The sequence below is a fragment of the Pyricularia grisea genome, assembly GCF_004355905.1.
Source record: "Pyricularia grisea strain NI907 chromosome Unknown Pyricularia_grisea_NI907_Scaffold_1, whole genome shotgun sequence".
NCBI classification, from domain to species: domain Eukaryota; kingdom Fungi; phylum Ascomycota; class Sordariomycetes; order Magnaporthales; family Pyriculariaceae; genus Pyricularia; species Pyricularia grisea.
This window is the reverse complement of record NW_022156716.1, coordinates 4,555,067-4,579,813: the sequence shown is the minus strand read 5'-3', so window position 1 is coordinate 4,579,813 and position 24,747 is coordinate 4,555,067. Positions and strand designations below refer to the sequence as shown.

The following is a 24,747-nucleotide window of genomic DNA, read 5'->3' as shown; positions in this document are numbered from 1 at the left end:
CATCGTCCTATTTCAACTGTATTAATGAGTTGTTGCACCGAAAAAAATCATGTTTCCGTTTGAATATGCAAGGCTGACCAACATGGGACGACATGGCAAATCAGTGATTCAGATGTGGCTGTGGTGCGCCTCATAACTGGCGTGTCAGCCCCTCATTTTTGCCTACCTTATCTTACACAGAAACGAACGCTGAGCTAACAATAGTAACATCAGCTGCCACACCAATAACCCCCCACCAACTCTCCACATTGCCCCGCCCCACGTACCTGATCCCCAGACACAACGACACCCCTTGGAATCCATTGGTGCTGTTTGGAAGCTTACCTTACCTTTGGATAGCTACCAGCCACGGTTGTTGTTTGGATCGCTTCTAATTCTAGTCTGGAACCTAGTAACCTACCCGTTCCTCCAGTTCAACGGATTTTCCATACAAAGCGATAACCGAGCCAACCGCCGATCTCTTTATAGCACGGCAGTATTCGAGATATTCACACCGTCAAAATGAGCGGTTATCCTGGTCAAGGTTATCAAGGTCAGGGCTATGGCCAAGGCTATGGCCAAGGTTATCCTCCTCAGGGAGGATATTACCCGTGGGTTCATATTTCATTCCTTGCAGACATTGAACAGAATCACTGACGTCTTGGTTCCAATTTTCCCCCCTTCTTTTCTTTGGCAGACCGCAGCCTGGTTATGGCGGATATCCTCCACAGCCGCCTCCGCCACAACAGTACCAGTATGGTCCGCCTCAGGGCGGCTACCAGTACCCGCCTCAGGGCGGCTCTCACTACCCCCCTCAGGATGGATCTCGGGCAGTATGTACATCAAGCTGATGAAGTTCTGAATTTCTTCAACTCGCATTTGAAAAAAAAGGGGGATGGGGAAAGCTAATAAATGGGTTATCCAGGGACCCGGTGATCAATCCCACCAACCGCCACAGGGTATGCAACAATTTGGACACGGAGCACCTTCGGATTATGCCTTCCAGTACTCGCAGTGTACGGGCAAGAGGAAGGCCCTCCTCATCGGCATCAACTACTTTGGTCAAGAGGGCGAGCTCCGCGGCTGCATCAACGATGTTCGCAATCTCTCCAACTTCTTGATGGAGTTTTACAACTACCGCCGTGAGGACGTGAGTTTCTCCTTGCCGATTCCATTCCGTGACAACCGGGCGGTGCTCCACATGCGCGCCGTTCTTTCCAGTCACAAGTCTCCTCCTCCCCGCCCCCTCCTGTGAAGTCGATGCCAAGCAGGGTCCACGTGGAGAGCCAAGGCTGACATACACGTGATTTGAAGATGGTCCTCCTCACAGATGATGCGCAGGATCCCATGTCCCAGCCCACAAAGGACAACATCACCCGTGCTATGCACTGGCTTGTTGAGGGCGCGCAACCAAATGACTCTTTATTTTTTCACTACTCTGGTTAGTGTCTTTGTATTTTCCCCAATATTGCGGGCAGCACCAACACTAACTTATGAGCAGGCCATGGTGGACAAACTGAGGACCTCGATGGGGACGAGGACGATGGGTACGATGAGGTGATATACCCTGTCGACTTCCGGGCGAACGGTCACATTGTCGACGATGATATGCATCTTTGGATGGTGCAACCCCTCCAGGCGGGTGTTCGTCTGACTGCCATCTTCGACTCTTGTCACTCCGGTACCGCCCTGGACCTTCCATACGTATACTCAACCAACGGTGTTCTCAAAGAGCCGAATTTGGCCAAGGAGGCCGGTGTTGGTCTGCTCGGTGCCGTCCAGTCTTACGCTAGGGGCGACCTGGGCGGTGTTGCAACCAGCCTATTCGGCTTTGCCAAGAAGGCTTTTAGCGATAAGCAGGCGCGGGAAAGAACCATGCGCACCAAGACATCGCCGGCTGATGTTATCAGCTGGTCAGGCAGCAAGGACGACCAAACATCGTAAGTCGCCTTTTACGTCCATTGTTGCTTAACTGTCAGTCACAATTTGATTAACCATGTCTCCACTTGTAGTGCCGATGCCACGATCGCGTCTCAGGCCACGGGAGCCATGTCGTATGCGTTCGTGTCAGCTCTGAGGGCAAACAGGCACCAAACCTACAACCAGCTGCTCAACAGCATCCGAGACATTCTGGAAGGACAGTACAGCCAGAAACCTCAGCTGTCCTGCTCACACCCACTGGATACCGAAAACGTGTGGTTTGTCATGTAATATGTGCACACTAGACCAACAGGCTATGGACAGCTCAAGGCTGTTTCGGTTCAACATGAAATCATGCTTAACACATGAGTTCTTTGGAATTGTTTTGGTGTTCACTCTATGAGGGTCGTCTAGGGCCACAATTATTGGTTTCCATGCTTTATAGGCGTTTTATATGTCATCTGTCACACCGTGACAAGGGCCTAATTATCCAATCTTGCCTGGCTGACTTCAATGACATTGGTCACTTCAAGTTGGATCCGTAAGGCTTTTTGGAGCAAGGCTGGTCGAGACAGTATATCTTGATAGTGATCGACTGCAGGTTTCGGCATCCTGGACAGGGGCTCTACATGGTAGTTTATTAACAATTATATTTGAAAAAAAAAAAAAAAAAAAAAACAAGAAGAAATGGATGAAAACAGAAGAGAGAGAAACTCAAAGAAAAGTTTCCTGTAATTTAGAGACCGCCATGCCTACCCGCGTTGTAATTGCTCCCAAGACAACAAGGAAATCGTACTACAGCAAATATATGAACTCGGCAACGTCGGAATCATACCCATCTCGAAACCAGATTGTCACTATACACCATCCCCTCCTTATGAATAAACTCTGAAATATGAGAGGTACATTTCGCCCGCCGGCAGTGCCGTAAAACTTCCCGATGAACCATGAAACGCCAAGTGGAGAGAATGATGGTACATACCCGTGCCGGTGTGGTGGTACGAGCAGGAAATGCCGCGATGCGCGATGCGCGATGCGCGTCACATAGCTATGATGCAAGACGAAGGAGGGGTTAGCAGAGTTTTAGCAAGCGAATTACGATCTGCCGACAGTGGCGGTGAGCTTTTAAAATTTTCTTTGAAATTATATACAGCTTCCGGGGCTTCCGGGTGGGTGAGTAGGATCGCATCGAAAAGAAAAAAAAAGTTAAAAACCTGGAAAGACAACGATATCCCAAATGTAAGCAGAAAGATGATCGAGAAGAAAAAAAATATTAAGAGATGACAATAGTGTCATGTGCACAAAAGAGTATCTAGAACTAGTCTAGACTAGAAATAGAACTAGAACTAGACTAATGCATGTTCTAATCAGACACCGAAACTGAAAAGAGACCAGAACTCGAACTAGCTTTTTTGGAACGATGATTCTAATAAAACCAAAAATCGGAGGCTTAGGGTCAGATTGAATGAGACACACCTCCGATTCCTCGCCGGCAAAACCGGGTCTCGGCCTGGTCTGGAACAATCCATCATCCCTTCCTGAATTCCCCTAACGGGGCGCCGGTGGTGTCGTCACGCTCCTGCACCCGGAGCTTCCGCGCCCCCCGAGGCCGGCGCCGTTGACAGGGTTCCCCTCTTGCCAATTGGTGCCTAGGGTTCATGGTGCGGAGAAGGTCAATTGGCTCGCAGTGGTTGCGCAGTGATTGGCTCGAACCCCAGGGAAGTAGTGGCAAGCTACCCCCTACCCTTGTTGATGACTGCATCTCCAACTTGGGGTAAGCCCCACTCTCAGTCATTGAGGCCAGCGATTTCGGCGCTGACCGAAAGAGCTTCTCGCGGCAAAAAGTTTTTAGGAAAGGGCTGCAGAGTATTTAATTGTTAGTGCCTATTTTAATTTTTTTTCACAATCTTTTTTTATGATTTGTGTTCCCTCCTATAGCGTCTATCTTGGGTGTGCATTTTATTTTGTGTGTCCTTCTTCAGCGCTAATTTTCTGTTTCCCTTTGAAGTTCTCGCGGATTGGGGTTTGCAGGTAAACTATCAACACTGGATAAAAAAAAAAAGACTTAAAATCATCTACTGACTCTGCCTCCTGCAGATGCTTTGCTCCACATGACAGTTCAAATATTCCCTCCCCCTTGACCAACTCGAGCAAAGAACGGAATATTGGGGTCATTTCCATCACCAATAAACAATATTCCATTCACTATGAGTTCCGCGCCAACAGAAGGTGGCGGCAACGTTGCCGTCGACCCTGAGAGGCTGAGCAATGAGAAGGGATCGTTACCTGCGGCCGCAGACCACCACGAAGAAGTGCGGTGTCCTCCGCACACAACGGAGAGGAAGCTGCTCATGAAGATCGACTCCAGAGTCATCCCCTGGCTCTGCATCATGTACCTCCTAGCCTTTCTTGACCGAGTCAACATCGCCAACGCCAACGTCTTTGGCCTCTCGGACGAGCTACACCTGGACGGGACGCTGTACAACAATGCGCTCGTCGTCTTCTTTGTGCCCTACATCCTGTTCGAGATCCCCAGCAACATCCTGGTCAAGCGCTTCCGACCGCACGTCTGGTTGTCGATCAACATGGGTGGCTTCGGATTGGTGACGCTCGCGCAGGGTTTTGTCACCAGCTATGGCGGCCTCGTGACGACGCGCTTCCTTCTCGGCGTTTTCGAGTCCGTCATGTTCCCAGCCTCCTTCTACCTCATCGGCATGTGGTACCGGCGGAGTGAGGCTCAGAAGCGCTACTCCTTCTTCTTCAGCAGCACCACCCTGGCTGGCGCCTTTGGAGGGCTGATCGCTGCGGGTATCGGCAAGATGGCGGGCGCGCGCGGCCTCTCCGGTTGGCGCTGGATCTTTATTCTCGAGGGCGCCCTGACCGTCTTTGTCAGTTTCTTCTTCTACTTCCTCCTCCCGGACTTCCCGGAGGAGGCAAAGTGGCTCACCGAGGAGGAGCGCCAGTTCGTCACCGCCCGCCTGCGCGTAGACCAGGGCAACTCGGCCGTGGAGAAGAAGATCACGCTGCGTGATGTCGGGCGAGTGTTCAAGGACTACAAAGTCATTGTCGCAGGTTTCATGTACTTTGGCCTCATCGTTCCAGGTAAGATTGGATGCAGTTAACCTTGCAGCAACTCCACTTAGGGTTCTCGCTAACCTTTCGTCTCAACATGGCAGCTTATGGTTACGCATACTTTGCTCCATCCATCATTGTAAGTCAAGCCACAAATCATACTAAACTTTACTTCTTTGATGTCCTTACTTTTTGCTAACCTGCCCTGAACCTACTCCGTACAAACAGAGTTCCTATGGCTACAGCCCGATCCAGACCCAGCTCCATAGTGTTCCGCCCTGGGTGGCGGCCTTTGGGCTGTCCATGCTCTTCGCCGTCGCTTCGGACCGAACGCGCCACCGCTGGGGCTTCGCTGTGTTCGCCATCCTCATCGCCATCGCCGGCTTCAGCATCCTCCTCAGCGTGCACGACAACACGGACGTGCAGTACGCCGGCCTCTTCCTGATCGCCATGGGAGCCTACACCGCCATGCCCATCATCGTCTGCTGGTTCAACATGAACCTGGGCGGACACCACCGACGCGCCGTCGGGTCCGCGTGGCAGGTCGGCTTCGGAAACATTGGCGGCATCATCGCAGTCTACGCCTTCCTAAAGCGCGACGCCCCGCTCTACATCCCGGGCTACAGCATCTGCATCGCCTTCACGACGTTGAGCATCATTGCCTGCACCATCTACGGCTTCGCGTGCATGTCTGCCAATAAGAAGAGGGCGAGGCAAGCGCAGTCTGGCACTGTGGAAGAAGATTCCGACCTTGGGGACTTGTCTCCTTCGTACAGGTATCTTTTATAATTCATGAGAAGGGGAACCGATGCACTTGGTGCAGCGTAATGAATTCTCTCTCACCTTTGGAGTCATGATATTTGACAGCCGATATAGAAATATAATTTTTTGTTCAACATAACAAACGCTCCCGCTACTTCTCCAATAACCCTTGTTCTTGTTCCCGAAAACATGCTCAGGGGCTCGTCACGTTGACCAGCGGGAAGTTGATCCCCTTGTCGGCGGCTCCGATGTTCCCCAACCCTGCGCAGCTGTACAGACCGACTGCGTTGCCAGGAGTGGCTCGCATATATTGTAGGTCTAGGCATTTCTCTGTTTTGTCACCATCGTCAACCCTCCCAACTTGTGCGTCAGTTTTTGTGTTTGTGATGGCCACGCATTTGGGAAGATACAGAGAGGAACCATCCACTTACGCGGCTGCGGCGACAACTCGAGGGCAATGCGCCCGTCCGCCATCGCATTCCACTTCTGACCCTCGGCTGCGTCGGAGCAGTTTGCCAGGTTGACATTGGCCATGTCTCTCCAGTTTGCTGTTTTTTTTTTTTTTTTTTTTTTTTTTTTTGTCAACAATGTTTATCAGTTTCTCAAACGCCTTCCCCTAAAAGAGTGTTTGGCAGCTGGGGCAGTTACAAGTACAAAACTCACCCTCGAGGCCGGCATCCATGCACCACGTGGTGTTGACCAGCTGGATCTTGGTCTGTCCCGCCTTGATGTACCACTGCTGTTCGGGTTTGCCGCTGAGTTGTTGACTGTCGGTCTCGTTTTCAGCCCCCCATCCTTGTCAGCCAGGCCACGAGCATACTCACTCTCCTGCATGTGTGTGTGTGTGTGTGTGTGTGTGTGTGGGGAATAGACAAACATATTTAAAAAAAAAAAGACGAAAAGACTTACACAACCAAGGTGCTCCCGACTGAAACCGCCTTCGGCTGAACCACAAACTTGGTGTTGACGTTTGACGTTATATAGACCTTGCTGTATCCCTCTGGCGCTGGCACCAACTGCTGGGCGGAACCCGCAGCAGTCGCGAGAGTAATCGCAAGAAGAGGCGCTGAGAGCATTTTTTACCCCTCCTTCTTTCTCTTTCGTTCTGCAAACAACAAAAGCTTGTTACGTTGTCTTGTGGTTGGAAGAGAAGCTATCAAGAATGTAAATGGCCCCAACCGGTCTGACTCTGACCGATCCATTAGGAGAGAAAACGCGTCCATATATATTATGTATCAAAATTATGCAAGTTTGGGTCTGTCGCCCCGGACTGTCGCATCGATTAAGAAGCTGCTGTTTGATCTGGTCTCCGTGTTACATTCTGGGCTCTCGGCATATGGTTTTGGCTACAAAATGTTACAGTCGGGAACATGGTGAATAATTACTTGCTCCAGTGTTTGCATGTATTAATATAAAGCCTTGAGTGGTTAAATTACCCACAGGATAAAATCATCGGCTGTAATACCGTCACTCATTGAAGATGCATTGTCATAACCTGTAAAACATTCTTCGTCGGCAGTGTGATCTGAACAAATCCACATAAACGTAGAGCAAAAGAGGTGAACAACTTGAAAAGGCATTTTTTTTTTCTTTGTTTCTCAGCCTGATGAGCACACCCAAGATGACCCACAGGCGTTACCTTTCCTCGAGACTATCTAGCAAGTAACTGGCAGATCTCATGCCTCATGTCCCAACAATATGTTGAGTATCTTTGTTTTATGCCAACCGGCAAATACTGCCATATCCTTTTTTTCGCCATCCAGACATTCTCATCAAACCATGTGTGCAAAGATGCCAGGTTTGGCCGAGCCCAACGAGCCATTCCTTCGATAGTCAAATCGACGATATCATGTAAAATACAGTTTTACCTGCCAGTCAATACATCATGTTTGATGGCTCACCGCACAGCAGTGCGCCGTAAGCCTGTGTCGAAAAAAATAGCCCCGATCAAATAAACAAAAGGAGAAAAAAACGCCATGACGATGCAATGCTGTATATGCACAGGACGAGATGCTTCGGCCCCAATCGTGAGTCGGGGAAAAGAATCTAGAATCAAATGAACGTGAAAAACGCCTCGGTACCAGATACCGCCTAAAAATGCTACGAAGATCATGAAAAAAGGTGTTAAATGTTACAACGCCACCCCAATGAGGGTGAACAATGAAATGACGCCAGACGAGGCGCGACCGAGGGTTCCCCAAAGCCAGTCATGCGATCGCAAGCTGCAATCATGCTCAGCTTGGCATGCAAGTAATCTCGCTCCTAGTTGAGAAATTGCATGTGCGAGTGACTGGGCTCTTGGAGATTGTGTCCTACGACAGGACGCATTTGTGGTTGTCCAGGAATCTGTCGATATGTAGGCGGCATGGGTACTTCTTGACGTGCGTAATGGGCCTGTGCTTGTTGCTGCTGTGCAGAGAGGGTAAACTCTGGGACAATTCCGGTGTGGTACTCGTGTCTGCGGCCCAGTGGCTGGTAATGCATTTGGGCTGGTGCGACCATGGTGGGGTTCGGGCCAGAGAGGTGATACTCGTGAAGGCTCGAAGAAGGCGGCGGGCAAAGTAGAGTATTGACGTGCCTCACGGGTCGGTAAGGGCTTGACCGATGCTGCAAGTAGACAGATGGTGACTGCGTTATTGGGGTGCGAACACCGTGCTGACCATGCCCGAAAGATTCGCTCAGAGGTGATGAATTTCCTAGAGCAGCGGCAGCAGCTGGTGTGAGCGATCCAGGGCTGTGTCGCTTTGTTGGCGTCGCGTAGTTTGTCATCGGTGGGAAGCCACCCGGAGCAGAGGTGGCCAGTGGGGTTGACACTGAGGTTGGAACCGAGCTCGTCGCCACATTCCCAGAAAAGTTTGTCGCAGTGGTGCTCGAAGGGTACACGGTAGCCATAGCCCTGACACCCGGAACCATTGGAGGGAGGGAGAGAGCTGACTGCTGAAGAGGGACGTGGCTGACTACTGAGTTGTAAGCCGCCTGAGCTGGATTTGGAGCCGTGTTGACCGTCAGGTTTGGAACAGGCAAGCGTAGCGGTTCCAGAGAAGCCGCGGGTCGCTGGCGAGCTTGGCTGTACATGTTTGTAGGCTGTGCAGGAACGCTCTGGACATGCATGGCTACCCTCTTGGAAGGCGGCTCCGTGGGATCCTCATCGGCGTAGGGGCGTTTGTTGAATCCATTCCTAGAATCAGGTTGACCAGATACAGCCGAGGATGTCTGCGGCGTGGCTTGAGCTGGCCACTGGTTGTGGACAGGGTAGGTCACATCGTAAGGACTGCGTGTGGTCGGGGTTGAGTGCAGGGTGGGGGTGAGCACCAGGTGACCAGTCGGCGATCGAATCGAAGCGTTTGCCACTGAGCGTGTAGGCGAAGGTATTGTGAGGGGAGAGAGCACTGGCCGAGTTGCTCTCTCGCAGTACTCCCAAAACTTGGAAAGCTTGACCAGCCACTGCTCCCATTGTGCCTTGGAAACCAACAGGCTATATCGCATGTTGCTCAGAAACTCCACCTCCATCACGTGGATATCCTTGACGGTGATGCCAGAGACCTCAGCCCAGGTCTTGTTTGTGTATGTGTTGTCATCCAAGACTGTCATTGGACAATGTTGTCAGCAAAGGCCTCCTTCCTCGTATACGCCAGGTAAGTGAATCATGATCAGCATGTGACCTTTTTCTCTTACATTTGTTGCCAAGCATCAAGGCTACGGTTAGCAGGCGGTACTCGCTTCCACGGGCTCCTCGCACATCGGGGACCGTAGTCTTCAACCGGTGTATGAAAAGAAGAGCCAAGAGGATGACATTTTGCGTGACCTGGGTGGTTGAAAGCACGCTGTGGACCCACGACTTGAACTCTGGTGTTGGTATCGCGAGGGCATTCAGACTTGGGACCGGTTCGGAAGGCGACGAGGAGACGAGCTTTTCGGCCAAATGGTGGACTGGGCATGGTTCAAACCAGAAAAATGTGGTCATCTAGAGTAAAAATGTCAATAACCTATTTCCCCGCGGCATGTCCATGGTCAAAATTGCCAACTTACCTGCGCCGCCAGTACAGACAAGCTTCCGCCCCTCGGGCTGATGCACATGGGTATCTCTAGGCTCTGCCCAGCCAGGCTGGCAACATCCTTCTGTGACATGCTGACCTGAGAGGTGACTGTTCCACCTGATTTTGGTGTCGAGGCTCGAGAGGGCTGGGACACGGCTGTCTGAGGAGGATATGAGACTGCAGTTGTAGCCTGTGTGGGCTGCGAGTCCCGAGTAATTGGCTGGGGGTGAGAAACCTGTGAAGGTTGCTGTTGTGATTGCTGCGTGGTCGGCATCTGGTGCTCTCTTCCAGACACTTGGTTTGCGTATTGGTGGTATCTTGGGTAGCTATCCAACACAACCTGTCCGCTGCTCACGGACGACCTTGACCTCGGACCAGAATATCCATTCAGTGAAGGATACGGGTTAGTGTCATGCTGGCCAATATTCGGAGCTTGGTAGGTAGTCCCCATTTCGTCTGACGGAGGTGTCCGAAGGCCGCTCAGAAGTAGAGCAGCACCTCCGGGACTAGGGTTCTTGGAGGGTTGTGAGATATCTCGTGTGGGGATCGAAGACGACGAGCAGTTGGGCGACGGAGGGAATTGGTACGCGAGGGGAGCCAGCTGTCTTGAGGCGCCTGGATACATGAGTGACGGTGGTCGAAGCGGTGCGTGGGGTTTCGTGGATTATCGAGTCACTACCGATCGGGATCGTTCGCAGATGTGGCAGAAGTTCGTGGGTGATTCTTTGTGTTGATTGGGTTTGGCGTACAAGCTGAGGCCCGTCTAGCTAGATGGGACAGAATATTGAGTGGCACTTTGTTTGCCTGGCTCCATTCCAGCCGATCAAGAGGGCAGAGACATGTCCAGAACGATGGGCCAGTGAGCAAGTCAAAGGCGGCAAGCGGGTGGAGCACAGAAGATGAAGAACGGTCGTTTGTTCTACACCTGAAAGGCTCAATGATGACAAGGAAGGTCAGGTCGGGTGAATGGCGTGTTGGTGAGTGAGTGAGTTCGAGGCGGAAGCGTCTCTTTGGTCTAGGTTCAAGCCCAACTGGTTATAGGGTCTTTGCTGATCCCAGTCATGTACGGTAGGATCTAAGAGACATGCGTCGAAAAGGCTATGGAGGAGGAAAGATGCCGGTCGTGGTCCAAGTACAACAATGGAGGATGGCGGTGGTGTTTTCTCAACGCGGCGAGAGAGGAGCAGAAAGGCCAATTGTTGCCAGTGCCAAGCATGGATGCGGTCCGACAAAAGTAATATTGAGGATGTTCACCGGAAGGGGTGATGAAAGACAGAAAAGCGTCCTCCATATCCACCTCGCATTCACCACGGCGTCCGGAAGAGAACCCATTCCCTTGTCAAGTTCGGGAGGTGGTGGTAACTTCCTGGTTGCGTAGGTCGGTTGAGGGCCCTGCCCCGGTCGCTGTGGAGGAAGGTACAGAGGTACACGAGGCCTGGGCTTGCTGCGCCAAACACCCACCACACACACCCAATGCGTCCCGCACTGTGGCTCGCATCGAATCCAATCTGATGGGGTCAGGTCAGGTTCAGGTCGGGACCCAGCACACGGTACAGTCGGATGGACCTGGTCTATACGTACCCTACCCTCTTTTAATTTTTCCAACACTACAATGTATGTACGAAAGTACCTTCGTACCCAGTAAAAAAAATATATCAAAATTCCAAGCCTACCTGCCCCTACAGGGGTCCTTTCTGTCTCTTCTGTGTGGCTGCCAGTCCGTACCAGGCGGGGCCATTTCACACGTTAGTGCAGTGGCCGGTCTGTTGCTTGCTGCTTCCTTCCTGGTTGTCCCTCACGACCTATTACCGTACTATCCATGCCCGCTAGCGCCGCCCCGTTGGGTGATGCACTTGTGTTTCTGTTGCTCGTCTGATTGGATGAAGCCGACCTGGGCAAAGTCGAGCGGGCATCGCCTAGGTAAGGATTATAGGTAGGTAAACTTATGGGAGGGAGTAACAGCGACAGTAACAAGCACAATAAAGCACAGTCATTTCTTTTCGCTTATTACACACACTCATACGGATACAACTCACACGACAGGAATTCTGCTTGGGTACATGCGCAGTGCCTGGCTGCAAGGAATTGATGAGTACAATATATAGCTCATTTCCCATGTTTTGTTCTATATGAATAGAGTCTCATTTGCTATGCTTAGCACATATTTCGGCCCACGTCTAGTTCCGATTTTTTTTCCCTTTCTATTTTTCAGGATTTTATGTTGTTTTTTTTAGCTGTCTTGTCACAAAACAATAAAAAAAAACCACACATCTCCGGTCATCCAATACAGTTCGTCGCTTGTACCGTCGTAGTAGCCATGACCCTTCGTTTACTTTTTTTATTTTATTTTATTCTACCCCCTTCCCGGTCAGCCAAGCGATCAGGCGGCCAAGTGGTGCCAAAAAGCCTAAGCAGCCCGGGCGGCGTAACCTTTAATGCAGAAGTCATACACACAAATGAAAGTGGGGGACAAGCGACATGCCACCTTCCTGCTCAAACTCCGCTGGTACGAAGCCGAGACGGAGGAAGCACGCACACATGGACGTTGGACGGTCAGTCGAGCGATAAAAGTGGAGTTTCGATTGTGGCTCGCACAGTACGGATAGGCGATGGCAGTCCGGCCCAGAACCAACGAGACCAGACCAAAACCAAACCTGACCAAGAAGCACACACAAGGCACAGGGGGACAGGGGGTTCGCCGATTTTTGACATTAAAGGATTCAAACCTAGGCGCAAGCTGGAGCAGCTTCTTCTGCAGTTTATTTTAAAATATCGGGCATTTGGACTTGTTTCTTGAAATAAACTAAGAACATCTCTTACAGTACACAAATTGTCATTTTCTTGTCGTTTCTAGTCGCGTTTGGTCTGGTTTGCGTCTGGTATCTTTTGTAGTAATTTTTTTTTTCTGCTTTGTGTTTTCTTTTCCGTTGTCATAGCCGCCTGATCTGATCCGGTATCTTGGTCTGCCTAATTGTAAACTATGCAGTGGGGGAGGAGCAAAAAAAAAAAAAAAAAAGGAGCAGGGAGCAGTCGGGAGATACGACACAGGTTACGCGCAATGCTGCACACCCTTCGGAGTACAAACCGTCCGTCGCGGCACCACTCAGGCTTCGTCCATTCCTAGCCTGCGACATGGAGATAAAGACAAGACACTATCCTGACCAGCCAACTCTGATATTGAAGATTTTACCAATTTACTGTAGTTCCGCCCATCACCTAAAACAAATTGAATTTCAATTGATTGGTTCCTACTCAAGAGAAGCTTGGCATGCCAAAGTTACCCAAAGCAAAAAATTAGAGAGCAAAGAGCCCCTCTTTATTAATGTGAGATGGGGGGAAAAAAAGAAAGAAAAAAATGTCGGTACATCCCTTCCAATGGGTCAACACAACAACAACAACACCCTTTATCCAGGCAAGATAAGGTCTAGGTTGCCGACTCGTCATCATCCCTTTTAGCAATCAATCAACCGCACTCAACCTAGATGTGGAGGTAAGGTAAGTGCTGGGCTTCGCGTAAGATAGAGTACAGTATATATGTTTGTGGATTTTGCCTCCTGACACGCGGACGAGGTTATCCATTTCGTGTTTGATCTAGTCGGCTTTCATGATCCTGATTATCGTGTTGGCAGCTCAGGTTGCTTAGTAGTTCAGCCAAGTCTCACGCACCTTGCTATGGCATGCTTGGAGAGAGGGGTTTAAAGGGATAGTCAGGTGCTAAGTAGGCGAAAGGGATGGTGTCTGTGCAAAAAAAAAGAAACATAGGAGTCCACAGACATAGCCCAGCCCCTTTCAAATCCCGTCCAGATCCTTCACACGGAGGGAAGGGGCTTGATGGATGAAGAGCAGACTCACACGCACACATATGCACAGTGCTCGGTTTCTCACTTTGATCAAAAATACTACGGTCCAGCGCTAGTAAGCATACTGCAGTTGAATCTGACCAACCACAGATGCTCTCATGTGCTATTCTTGCGACGAACTAGGCAGGTATAGTATGGCGGGTTTTCATTTCATAGAGTTGGGGGCTGGTCACTCGTAAAGCGTCAGATTAATATCATTTTTTGTTGATCCCAAACAAGGCAGGGAATTGGAGCAAGAAAACTTTTTGATTATCTACCCAGACAAATTCGATGTGGATTGTTGCATGGCATTACGATGTCATGGATGCTAACATCTTTACCAGGTTGTCAAGGAACCTACAGAATTGTTCTCGTTTGTTTTTGGTGATGCGTCCGCCCATCAATATCGCCCGCCAAATTTCGCCTGTTTTGTGCAGGGGGCCTTTTTGCGGCGGAGTTGTACAGTGCGACTTGGTAAGCCGCGGGCCATTAAGCAGGACCCAAACCACAGATCAGGCTGCAACCCCGGGATGCAGCAGACGGCTTTTCTCGATGTATGGTGTTCCGGTTTCACGGAATGCACTCGGCGCGACACTTTTTGTTTTTCTCTCATAATTCGGATTCCAAATGTGCCCTGTTTGTTGCTGCATGTCTTCATGCATCCAGCCTTGCTGACTTGACCCAGCTCGACTGACGACAGAAGTTACAGTTACTACTACACCAACTACTGTACTGAAGCGATTTTTGGCCAGTGAAAACGTTTATTTATATTCCCTCAAAATGTAGATATTGACGTTGCAGTTTATTCTAGCGTACAATTATTACCGTACTTCAACCACGAAGGCATGTAGAAATAAATCCTAGGGCCTTTCTGATCTAGGTCTAGGTACAAAAGTGACCGGTTTTCTTTGCCCGACAACTTTCAATGCTCTCTTCTTTTGGTTAAGGTTTATCAGAGATGAGCGGCTTTCTCGCCAAATTTCTTTCCAGTTTATTTACTGTTTTAGGTTTAGAGATGAGCGGCTTTCTCTTAATCGCCAGGCTTCTTTCCAGTCTCCTTTCTGGTCTAGGTTCAGACATCCGCGGGTTTTTCGCCAGACATCTTCCCAGTGTCTTTTTTGGCCCCACAATCGCATAGGGCTTATGATAGAATTCATTTTCTACATATCCGCCAATGACATGTCCGTGATAGAGCGTATTCTTGTCAAGATGCACCCATCCTTTAAAGTTTGACCATTCGATTTGCATGTATTGAGTGTTGAGAGTGTCCGCAGGGGACCTGGTTGAAAAGGCAGCTTTGTCAACCATGTAAATATAGGCGTCGTCGTTGGGGTGCAGCTCCTTCCAGTAGCGATAACCATCACTAATTTTCCTCCAGGGGTATAAATCTTTGTTCATAATCATTTCGCCAGGGAGATTAGATGGTTCGCTATTAAGTGAATAGCTAAGTATGCCGTTGCAACCTTGTATAATTCCAGGTGCGCGATAATCAAACAAAAAGATGGTGTCACGGTCTTCGTCCGGATATCTTCCATTGGTGCGAACTCCCCAAGGGTTACCAGTGGAAACGGAAGACGAAACGCCTGCGTCAGCGGTAGTGAGGGTTGCAACAGTATTGGCCAAGAATAAGGCGAAAGTAAAAAATGAGTAGTAAAGCATGATTACCAAGAGATGCCAGGTTTAGTGAGCGGAACGAGTGTAAATCCAAGAAGCGATCATAAGTAAATAACAGTTTTGATAAACTTAATGAAACCAATAATTATGAGCAGCTTCTCTAGAGCCTTTATATTACTGATTATTGATTAGGTTAACTTACAATCGTTACCTTGAGATAACCGTTACCAGGTATTCGCCAGTAAACCTGCGATAATTTGGGTACAATTAATTTATGACATTCTGCAAAAAGGCCGACCGAAGACTTTCTTGGATATTAACATCTAGCTAACTCAGATTTCATCCATGGGCAAGCTAGCTAGGCCGCACCACGGGGGGCACGCATAGGCCACCGATATGCGTCAAATTTAGAACGCATTGCTCACTATCGGACACGCCGCCGTCTGTAATGCCTAAATGCCCCAAAACCCGGCGGCGCGTTTTGCTGCTTTGTTGCATCCATTTCTTGTCGAAAATGGTCACCGTCTTCTCTCTATGATGCATGTTACTACCGCTGCTTGCTTGCTTCGATTGTTTGCGTCACCTTGTCATACTCTGCATATCGTCTGTGGTTGAGCCGTGTTGATCAAGGACGGATCTGCCGAAAGCCCTCGGCTGTTTTTGTTTTCTCTTGTGTTTTATTTCTTTTTCCACCCCTCGCTTTTCAACCAAGTGTGGGGATCGAATTTATTCACTTCCCAGCATCCGCCAGTGGCACAACTCATGCCCAGCTGATACAGACCCCTTTTGCAATCCTACTATGGTAATTAATCGACTTCTTCCCCGCCAATATTGGGTCCTCGCTGGCTTGATCAATTCTGGTTTTGAGTGATGGACAAGTTTCGTGGAATGAAAGCCGGTACTTCCGCAAGATCCGCTCGTCTAAGATCTAAGGGATTCAGCAAAAAGGATAAAATAAAAGTGCAGATTTTGCTCTGAGTCTACCTAGCTCGGTCTCTACTTTGTACACAGTGCACACATGCTGGCCCAGGCATGAATCACTGCTCGGGCCTGTCTGCTTTTTTTTGTCTTGAGTGTGCGTGGGTTGGTTGCTGATGGTCCTTCTGGTGATCTATTTGTCTCGTCTTTTCTGGACCAACAAACTTCCTTGTTATGTGGCGTTAATTTTCCCACCAAGAAAGCGACGTAGTGTGTTGTCAGAGCGGCCCTCAAAAATCCCTCCCAGACCAGTCCGCACGGTTCAAAACGTGCTGTGATAAAAGGGAATGTTTCACAGCTTACCCACCGACCAAATAAGCCCAAATCACGGGCTGGGCAAAGAAAAAAAAAAGGAAAAAAAAAAAAGAGAGTACTGGTACTGTAGTAGACAGCACAGTGAAGGCGACCGAAACGCAGCATGAGGCACGGATCCAATCAAAATGTCCGACAGATCGGCGTACACCGCTGTCATGCCATTTAGCTTAGCGAGGCAGTGAAAAGTGATTCTTCATGGCAATCAATTTGCGAGATCTCAATCCTTGGATTGTGAGGCCAAACTGTGACTCGGCTTACCTATGCCGGGTCATGCACTAATGTTTCCTTGCATTTCTTTCTCTCTCTCTTGCTCTCTCTCTCTCTCTTTTTTTTTTTTTTTTTTTTTTTTTTTTTTTTTTTTTTTTTTTTGATTGCTATGCTGCAGCGTCAAGAGTCACAGTTTCGGGGTGTGTGTAGTTACAATTCACTGTACCTATATCGTAGTCGTAACCTTGGCATTACCAGTTTTACGCGCTTGGCCGTATGGGGGCTAAAAGTGCCGCCTCCTTATTGATCAACCAGTTACAACTCTAAACTTCAGAGGATTCCGTAGAGCCAGCCAACGACACAAGCAGATGAATAATTACCATAGCCGGTCCTTCCGTTGTAAATTCACCCTAGCTGAAAATAAAGGACTTTTTTCTCTCTGCACATTGGCGAGGAAAGAAGGTGGATCTCTACCAGAAAAGGCACTTGGTACCCGTGGTGATCTATGGCATTGGCAAGCCGTTAATCCGAAGCGGCGAGGACCAAGCAAATCCACCCGCCAGAGCGGCACAGTCTCGTTTGCTTTGATCTCCCTTGCAACATCCTGAACGCTTTTATCCATTACTGAACTTGGCAATACTTGGTTTTGTACTTTGGTACATGTACTACCTACCACCTTTGTCAAGTGGTCTCAGGTAGGTGGTTGGTGAAATAGATGTACATACGAGCAAGATGGGGTAACATAATGCGTATTATGCTCCACTGTGAAAAAACGTGTCACTGATTCAGTGCCCCCTTTCGAGGTTCCAAAGACTATTGATTAACCTGGCTTACCTGGCAACGAAAAACGCCTTCGCTCTTAGTACCTAAAGTAAGACTGTGGAGTCGGTACATGTAATTACATCACGAAGCACCTTAGTCTACCTGCCTTATGAAGTGTCCTAGACATGTACTGGCTATTGGACCTTTGCAAACCCCCCTCCACCTTCCGCCTCTACAACGCGTAAAATATGATCGCCTTACTTACTCAGTCAAGAGTCAGCTAATCCAGAGTTTAATTTACAGGGACAAAAGAAGGGCTGGTCGTGAGTACTGGCTTTGATAAACAAATAATACTTCATCCGACAAAAGCAGGGGTACCAGAATCACCAAGTCCCTGACTTTCTGAGCATGCAACCTTTGTCTGGTCCAAGCTCGCTCACACGCACACACACACACACAAGCGATAAAGACCCGCGTTCGCGTTAATTGATTTTTACCGTTTTTAGATGTTTCGCGTCACAGACCCCCTTGGACCCCCGTGGACTTGGTTCAGAGAAAGAAAGCCCTTCGCTATTCGCGGCAACCCTTGCTAACCTAATGTCGGTCTACAATTCTGGGACCTAACGGCATAGAGACAGACACGCGAATTGCGGAGACATATCAGCCCTGATTTATAGCACTACGGTCCAAGTGGCACAAGTTACCCCGTGAGCTAAGGGGGGTTTATTGGGGGGGTTGTTTCTGCAGGTATAGTACTGTAGGTACAGTACTTTCCTTCCTTGTGGCTTCGATTGGTAGCATTCTGGATTGAGCAAGAATTCGCATCCCTTCCATCAACTTCCTGGCCACCCTCAATTAGCCTCGTATGTGGTGGCACTTTCCTCGTACGAACATGGGACCCCAGCAACCGAGTAGCCAGACAGATCGACTCGAGATGAAGATGGGACAACAATAGCGCTATGGCTTTTCCCTCAATCCCTGCCTACCACCGACCGACCTTTTGTTATCCGCCTTTTTCTTGGTACCGTGAGAGCGGCTTGAGATGTTACCCTCGCTGTCAAATGGATCCAAGAGCTCAAAAATACCTCCATCACTTTTTATTTTATTTTATTTGCACTGTGTTAAATGTTGCTCTGGCGGGACCGGTTAGACTCGTCCGGGTCCAGCTGGAAACACAAAAGAATTCCCAGCACGCTGGGCAAAGATTGGAAGGTAGGTAGGTAGGTACCTACCTCAACTACATGGCGGCAGCGAATAAAAAGAAGAAAAATCAAGACAAAGCTATATCCCATGGCATTTACCCTCAAACGGCTGTCAAATCTGGACTCAAATGCTGCAACATGAGACCCAATATTTGAATTCAATTTACCCTTTCTCCACTAGCAAGCGACCACTTTCACGAGCTGCAAATGGCAAATGTTAACAGCAGCTGCTATTATCTCTCTCGTCCCTCACGTCCCTCAATAAGTCTCCCTAAAAAGGTAGGTTGCCGCGGAGGTCTTTACAGTGGCTCCATCCATGCCACTCGCTCCCATCCTTGAGAAAGTTTTACACCCCCGACGGGCGTTGCATTGTAAAAAGCGTGTACACCGAAGCCGATGGTTGTTGGCTCCGGGTGAGAGAGAGAGAGAAAAAAAAAAAAAAAAACCCCTGCCTTGTCATTCATCCAAATCCGCCTCTGGTGTTGCATGCCATGATAGGTAGACCGTGGGTGATGACGCCTTGTTTTTTTTTTTTTTTTTTTTTTTTTTTACTACGGGGCCCTGACTTTTTTTTTTCTCCCATGTGCCAGGATGCTCCGACCGGATGCTCCTCTATTAGCGTGCGGCGTCAAACACACGAATTACTGACGATCATAATCGGGCTGGAAGTACATCCACAGACTCCTCTTTCTCATCTAAAGCCTTTTTCATTTGTCAATTTTTATTTCTTTCCTCTCTCCTTCGCCCCCGCTCTACCCTCTGCAGGGCTTACAGTAAATAAAATGTCGTGTGTGGTGTGGCCCTTTGTATCCGAGTGGACGTTCCACCCGCCCCCTTGTTCCAATCAGCGCATGACTGACAATGATGGCTGAATCTGCTGGGTTGTTCGGCTAGCATCTAATATACAGTACAGTACAAAATACAAACCCCCAAAGCCTTGCACGAAATTGAGCATGGGCCCTGGGCAGACAGACAGTCAGTAAGTCGCCAAATTGTCTACAATAGACTGGATGCCTCTTGCAGCCGATGCACTCAAGCTGTGGCACGGCGTACACCGCCCTGTGGTTTCCGAGCCTCTGCGTCAAAAAGGCAGCCGGACCTTGCACAAGGGAGAGATGTGATATGATACGCATGCAGGAGAAGAAAGTCTCTTGGTGTTTTTTTTTTTCCTCATGTGCAGCAAATCACCAGGAAGTTGCCTGTCTCCCCGTGGACTGACCGGCGGTGATCAGCAGAAAGAAAATGAAATAAAATAACAATCAACTGGTCCTATCCCACCACACCGCACATCACACGAGCTTTCTTGGGGTGGCCCCCTATACTCGGTACAGGAGGTTTCAAAGAACCTAACAGCCACACAACTCACACACACCCCCTCGCGTCGTCCTGTCTTACCAAGGGCAACGCAGGCAAGGCAGGCTAGTCGCCACCACCTAGGTGGTAGGTACCTTACCTAGGGTAGCTTTTTGGGCCAGTAGGGAGCCGCTGGCCAGGTGTCTTTTTGTTCGTTTCCCCATCCTGCTGACACTAACTGGAGGGAAGCCCTGCAATGGAACACCACCACCTCCTACTCAACAAAGCCGCCCCAAGCATCCACCCGACGATAGAGTCACTTCTTTTTGTCAGGTTTTCTTGCTTGCGGAGGCAAGGAAACCCAAAAAAGACTCAAGTTTTTTTCTGCATTTCCGAGCAGGGATCATCGCGCACGTAAGCTCACCGTATCGTTTGCCTTTGTGGACTTCGTGTCTGCCGACAAATTGACAATGCTGGGCGGGCGTCAAGAGACAGACAGAAAAAGATCATAAGCACAACTCTACTGCGTAACCTTCTTGTCTGGTCTGTTGTCATGCAAACGCAAAACGAGTCAACGCCAAGAACAAGCTGGTTGTAGCATTTTTCTCAGCTGACCCAGGAGAATGTTTCCAAAAGCCACTGCTGAGTACCTGGAGAACCAATCGCCGGATTGCATCTCCTTTGAAAGCTCCCTAACTCGCGCAAACTATCAGCCATGTAAGGGAACGAATTGGGTTTTAAATCTGCCAGCCCAGTTATAAGAGCGGTGCTTTTTTTTTTTTTCTTCCTTTTTTTTCCCCTTATACGATACGTAATCAATATTTGATTCTGCCGTAGTGCACCTAAAAGGGTAGTGCAATGTAAGAGGTGCGGCATAGCGGCTGTCCCATCGAAGCGAACTACGGAGCATAGCTGAATTCAAGGGTTGCCGCTCCGGAGTGGCAAAGCCGCTAGCTAGACTGACTTGACTACTACCGTATATGTGCACCTTGGCACTCTCCCTTGGCTTGCTTGACAATCTTTTTGGTTTTATTTTATTTTATTTTCTCGTTGATATGGCCTAACACAAAGCTTCTTTCTCGCCATCCCATCTCGGAGTATTGCGTTTATTGACGTGCAGTATTGTTTTTATTTGAAAGAGGGGGGCGGGAAATGGTAAAAGTTGTCATTAGTGTCACCGCATTAGTCGTCTCAGAGTTAACTAGGTCGGTGACCTGACGACGACATCGCAGGAACATGGGCACGTATGCCGGCGGTGGCGAGCTGTCGGCCGTGGCCCTTGTGAGATTGTTCGCCGTTGGTCCAAATTCGTCCCGTCGGATCGGAATGTCTTTTGAAGAGAAAAGAAGAAAAAAGAAAGAAAAGAAGAAAAAAAATCGATTGAAACCAAAAAAGCAACAGGTAAAAATCAGATCCGCGCGCTACGTGACTCTCCTCCGGCAGCCGGCCTGTGATGTGATCCCTTCCCCGAGGATCGAGATGATCTGGCGACTTGCTGATAGGCTCACATGTTTGGGGAGTAAGATCCGACATACTATCCCGGCTTTTTGGTAGACGTAATCATTGATCCAGTATCAAAAACATTCCTTGCATGGTTTTTAATTCATTTTGTTCTTTCATCGATTTTTTTTATTTTTTATGAAGCACACCGCGGTTTACACTTTCATGACCTTGCAGTATGTACGTACCTTCTCCAGGTGTTGTACTTGTAATGTGCCTGACCATGACCCCGTTTAACAGTACCATGTAAACCAGCTACCCCGCATGCGGTCGGGGCGGAGCGAGGCTGCTGACATCAGCCTATTTTGGACCCAGATAAGCCTCTCTCTGGATTTTTCAAACTTGAGAAACTCTACTGGCTGTCATGCCATTGATTGGTTGCAGGTCGTCGTTGAACGAAGGCCTGGATTGTCCATTTCTGGCGAGCTGATGCCATTTGCTGACCATAACCTGTTTCTAGGTGCCTAGGGACCACGCGGATCATTGTGACCTTAGTCGTCGGTGAAAGCCTTGAGATGGAGGCGTCTTGGCTGGTTTTCTCTGTGGCAACAAACTACCTTGCTACCTCGTAAAACAAGAACATGAAATTCACACCTGTCGGTAGGTGGCTCTAAGTAATCATAGGACAGGCAATCTGAACAATACTCGCACTTGTTCTTGGCTGGCTAGCGGTGCCATGTCTGCATGTTACCAAGAGAGCTATCTATCGTTGCCTACCTCCTAAGAACCGTCAAGGCCAACGGGGAATCATCGTAGTGTAAGCAACGTGGGACGTCTAATTTTTTATGCAAGTAAATAATATGTATTGCCTTGCTTTTTTACACATCAATGTCGGGGCAGCCGGCAAAAGATTGCCCCGATTTCTTACCTTGTTTGCTGCTCAAGGATTTGCATGAAGTTGCTGATGCCTATCTTTGGTATTTAGGCCCATGAAACCTGTCATATTCTTTACTATACTTGCTTAGGAAGGATTCGGCGGTCTTCTCTCTTTCTGATATGTTAAACGCCTATGACATGAGCGTGGTATGCCTACAATAGAGACATGTTCCAGCTTGCTCGGGTTGTCAAGTCCAAATATCTCTCGAAACGTTCTTTGCTCATTCGCCAAGACGACGACCCGTCGTTGGGGTTGGAGTAACACACATACACAGCCACACTCACACACACACACACAAAGAATGATTAGTGAGATCAACCCCCGATCTAGTTAACATAACTGCTTGGGCTTCCTCGGTATATGAAAGACTATTTTTGTGTCTTTTGTATATGCCGATGTTCCAATTTTGATGGCCTCACGGATCACAAGTGCTGTGATAAAAACTCAGGTTCAACATTAGGTTTCGTGCATGTGGATACAGATTTACTATTGGACACACGTCAAGCGCCAAATCATTTGAACGGTGATGATGAAGAGGAAAGCACACAGCAAGTCGCGCAACGGTTGTAGGAATTGCAAAAAGCGACACGTCAAGGTCGGTATCGTTTGTCTCTAGATTTATTGTACGTATCTATGAAAACAAAGAAAACTATTTGGCTGATGCAAAAAGAGTTTGATGACTCACACACATCGACCAGTGTGACGAACAAGGGCCGCCGTGCCTCAATTGCGTGGTGCGGGAGACGCAAGGTACTTGCGCATATGCCCAGCCACCGTCACAACAACAACAACAACAACAACAAATAAGGAGCTCGACATCGACCCTATCGCCGGGTTTTGTTACACCCAATGGGTCCCACAGCAGCACCGACGGGGGCAGGCCCCCAAGGATACCGGTGTCGCCCGCCGGGAGCTTCCTCTGCCCTTCGACTTCCGGATCGTCGTCGTTGACGTCGTCTGCATCCGAAGCGGCGGCCGCCGAGGCCCGGCGGCTGATGGACGTGGAGCTCATGCACAGGTGGTCGACCATAACGTACAAGTCGTTCGTCTCCATCGCCGAAGACCGCTACTATCTCCAGACCCAGGTGCCGCTGGCGGCGTTCAAGCATGAGTACCTGCTGAACGGTATTCTGGCCCTGACGGCTCTGGAAAAGGCCTTGACAGAGGCTACCGACAGCACGCCTCCTGCGGACGACGAGGTTGTGGACGAGGCACACGTGCCGTTGAGCGTTTTAGACTCGGCCGGCTCGCTTGAGAGACCAGGAAACGAGATCCGGACCTATGTCCGCGCGGGCTTGGATTATTACGGCAGAGCAATTCGGGCATTTAGGGAAAAGCTGTGTGGCACACTTGGGCCGGAGGACCAGCACCCTTTGTTCTTCATGGCGATGGTGGCACCGCTCGTCAACCTAATCATACCGCGATCCCTCAAGTTGTTAAATCAAGAAAAAGCCGAAGGGGGCAACGATTTCTGGGAGGGTGGTGGTGATGACGGCGGGGACTCGCAAGCGCACAGCACAATCGCACAGGCGTTGGGGATATTCGAGCTGTTCCACGGGTTGAGTTCCATCATGAGGATGGATTGGGGTGGCATGCTCAACAGCCCTGCCGGACCATCAATAACCGCAGCCCTCAAGCTCGGCCCGCCAGACATCCACTCGCTCGACCAAGACACGGACGAGGCCCTGAACACGCTCATGGCCGTAGCGGCCTCGCTCGCACCATCAACCAACGGCTCGGCAGCCGGCCAGGATCCCACTGACCAAGAAGAAGCAAAGCATAGATACAGGGCCATCACGGCCCCGGCGGAAGAGCTCATGGCGGCCACCGACTTCGACCGCCTCCACGACGGGCGGCTCTCGGGCTCGATCCCCGAACCGCAGCCGAGCCTGGCGACCATGACCATCGCGCTGGAGCTAAGGGGCGAGATCCCGCAGCGCACCAAGGCCGAGCAGCGGCGCGACATGTACATGAACGAGGTGTTTTACCTGCGGTACTGTTTCGCCGAGATACCTGCGGTACTGTTTCGCCGAGACGCAGCGGGCGGCGTACAAGTTCTCGGGCTTGGGGTGGCCGTGCATGGGCGGGCACGAGTTCACGCGCGCCCTGGCGCACAGGGAGCCGTTTGCGCTCCTGCTCCTGGCCTTTTGGGGTGTCCTCATAGGCCGCGAGAGCAACTCGACCTGGTGGACTGGCTCCATCGGGGCGGACTTGGTCGCGGAGATCTCGGAGGCACTTGTCCTGCTCGAGATGAGGGGCCAGCTTGGGGATGGCTTTGCGAGCATGCCCGAGTGGAGGACCAGCGTGTCGTGGACGAGGACGCAGATCGGGCTGACAGCGATCTCGTGAGGGGGTCAGCTTTTTGTCAAGGTCGGAAGCGGCGTGTAATA

At 49.8% G+C, this 24,747-nt stretch overlaps 7 protein-coding genes across 7 annotated transcripts; 5 read left to right on the top strand and 2 right to left on the bottom strand.

The window, feature by feature from the left end:
* The first annotated feature begins 259 nt into the window (after positions 1 to 259).
* On the top strand, positions 260 to 2,535 carry PgNI_01390 (uncharacterized protein). Its single transcript, XM_031121462.1, has 6 exons — positions 260 to 590; positions 677 to 812; positions 905 to 1,129; positions 1,294 to 1,420; positions 1,481 to 1,919; positions 1,992 to 2,535. The coding sequence occupies exons 1-6, from the start codon at positions 502 to 504 to the stop codon at positions 2,188 to 2,190; spliced, it is 1,215 nt and encodes a 404-aa protein (XP_030986807.1). The 5' UTR covers positions 260 to 501; the 3' UTR covers positions 2,191 to 2,535.
* A 1,571-nt stretch (positions 2,536 to 4,106) lies between these two features.
* PgNI_01389 (uncharacterized protein) lies at positions 4,107 to 5,760 on the top strand (the record flags this gene model as incomplete). The annotated part of the gene is made up of 3 exons (XM_031121461.1): positions 4,107 to 5,001; positions 5,076 to 5,110; positions 5,200 to 5,760. The coding sequence occupies 3 exons, from the start codon at positions 4,107 to 4,109 to the stop codon at positions 5,758 to 5,760; spliced, it is 1,491 nt and encodes a 496-aa protein (XP_030988190.1).
* Positions 5,761 to 7,322: 1,562 nt separating this feature from the next.
* Positions 7,323 to 11,296, bottom strand: PgNI_01387 (uncharacterized protein). Its single transcript, XM_031121460.1, has 3 exons — positions 9,763 to 11,296; positions 9,409 to 9,697; positions 7,323 to 9,317 (listed from the first exon to the last, which is right to left on the bottom strand). Exons 1-3 carry the CDS (start codon positions 10,393 to 10,395, stop codon positions 7,996 to 7,998), a joined length of 2,244 nt encoding a protein of 747 aa, XP_030988186.1. The 5' UTR covers positions 10,396 to 11,296; the 3' UTR covers positions 7,323 to 7,995.
* A 687-nt stretch (positions 11,297 to 11,983) lies between these two features.
* On the top strand, positions 11,984 to 12,807 carry PgNI_01386 (uncharacterized protein). Its single transcript, XM_031121459.1, has one exon. It carries the CDS (start codon positions 11,989 to 11,991, stop codon positions 12,565 to 12,567), a length of 579 nt encoding a protein of 192 aa, XP_030988187.1. The 5' UTR covers positions 11,984 to 11,988; the 3' UTR covers positions 12,568 to 12,807.
* Positions 12,808 to 14,551: 1,744 nt separating this feature from the next.
* On the bottom strand, positions 14,552 to 15,268 carry PgNI_01385 (uncharacterized protein; the record flags this gene model as incomplete). The annotated part of the gene is made up of 1 exon (XM_031121458.1): positions 14,552 to 15,268. The coding sequence occupies one exon, from the start codon at positions 15,266 to 15,268 to the stop codon at positions 14,552 to 14,554; it is 717 nt and encodes a 238-aa protein (XP_030988188.1).
* Positions 15,269 to 19,697: 4,429 nt separating this feature from the next.
* Positions 19,698 to 19,933, top strand: PgNI_01384 (uncharacterized protein; the record flags this gene model as incomplete). Its single annotated transcript, XM_031121457.1, has 2 exons — positions 19,698 to 19,804; positions 19,927 to 19,933. The coding sequence occupies 2 exons, from the start codon at positions 19,698 to 19,700 to the stop codon at positions 19,931 to 19,933; spliced, it is 114 nt and encodes a 37-aa protein (XP_030988189.1).
* A 2,387-nt stretch (positions 19,934 to 22,320) lies between these two features.
* On the top strand, positions 22,321 to 24,706 carry PgNI_01383 (uncharacterized protein; the record flags this gene model as incomplete). Its single annotated transcript, XM_031121456.1, has 3 exons — positions 22,321 to 22,952; positions 23,056 to 24,375; positions 24,398 to 24,706. The coding sequence occupies exons 1-3, from the start codon at positions 22,884 to 22,886 to the stop codon at positions 24,704 to 24,706; spliced, it is 1,698 nt and encodes a 565-aa protein (XP_030988182.1). The 5' UTR covers positions 22,321 to 22,883.
* Between the last annotated feature and the right edge of the window lie 41 nt (positions 24,707 to 24,747).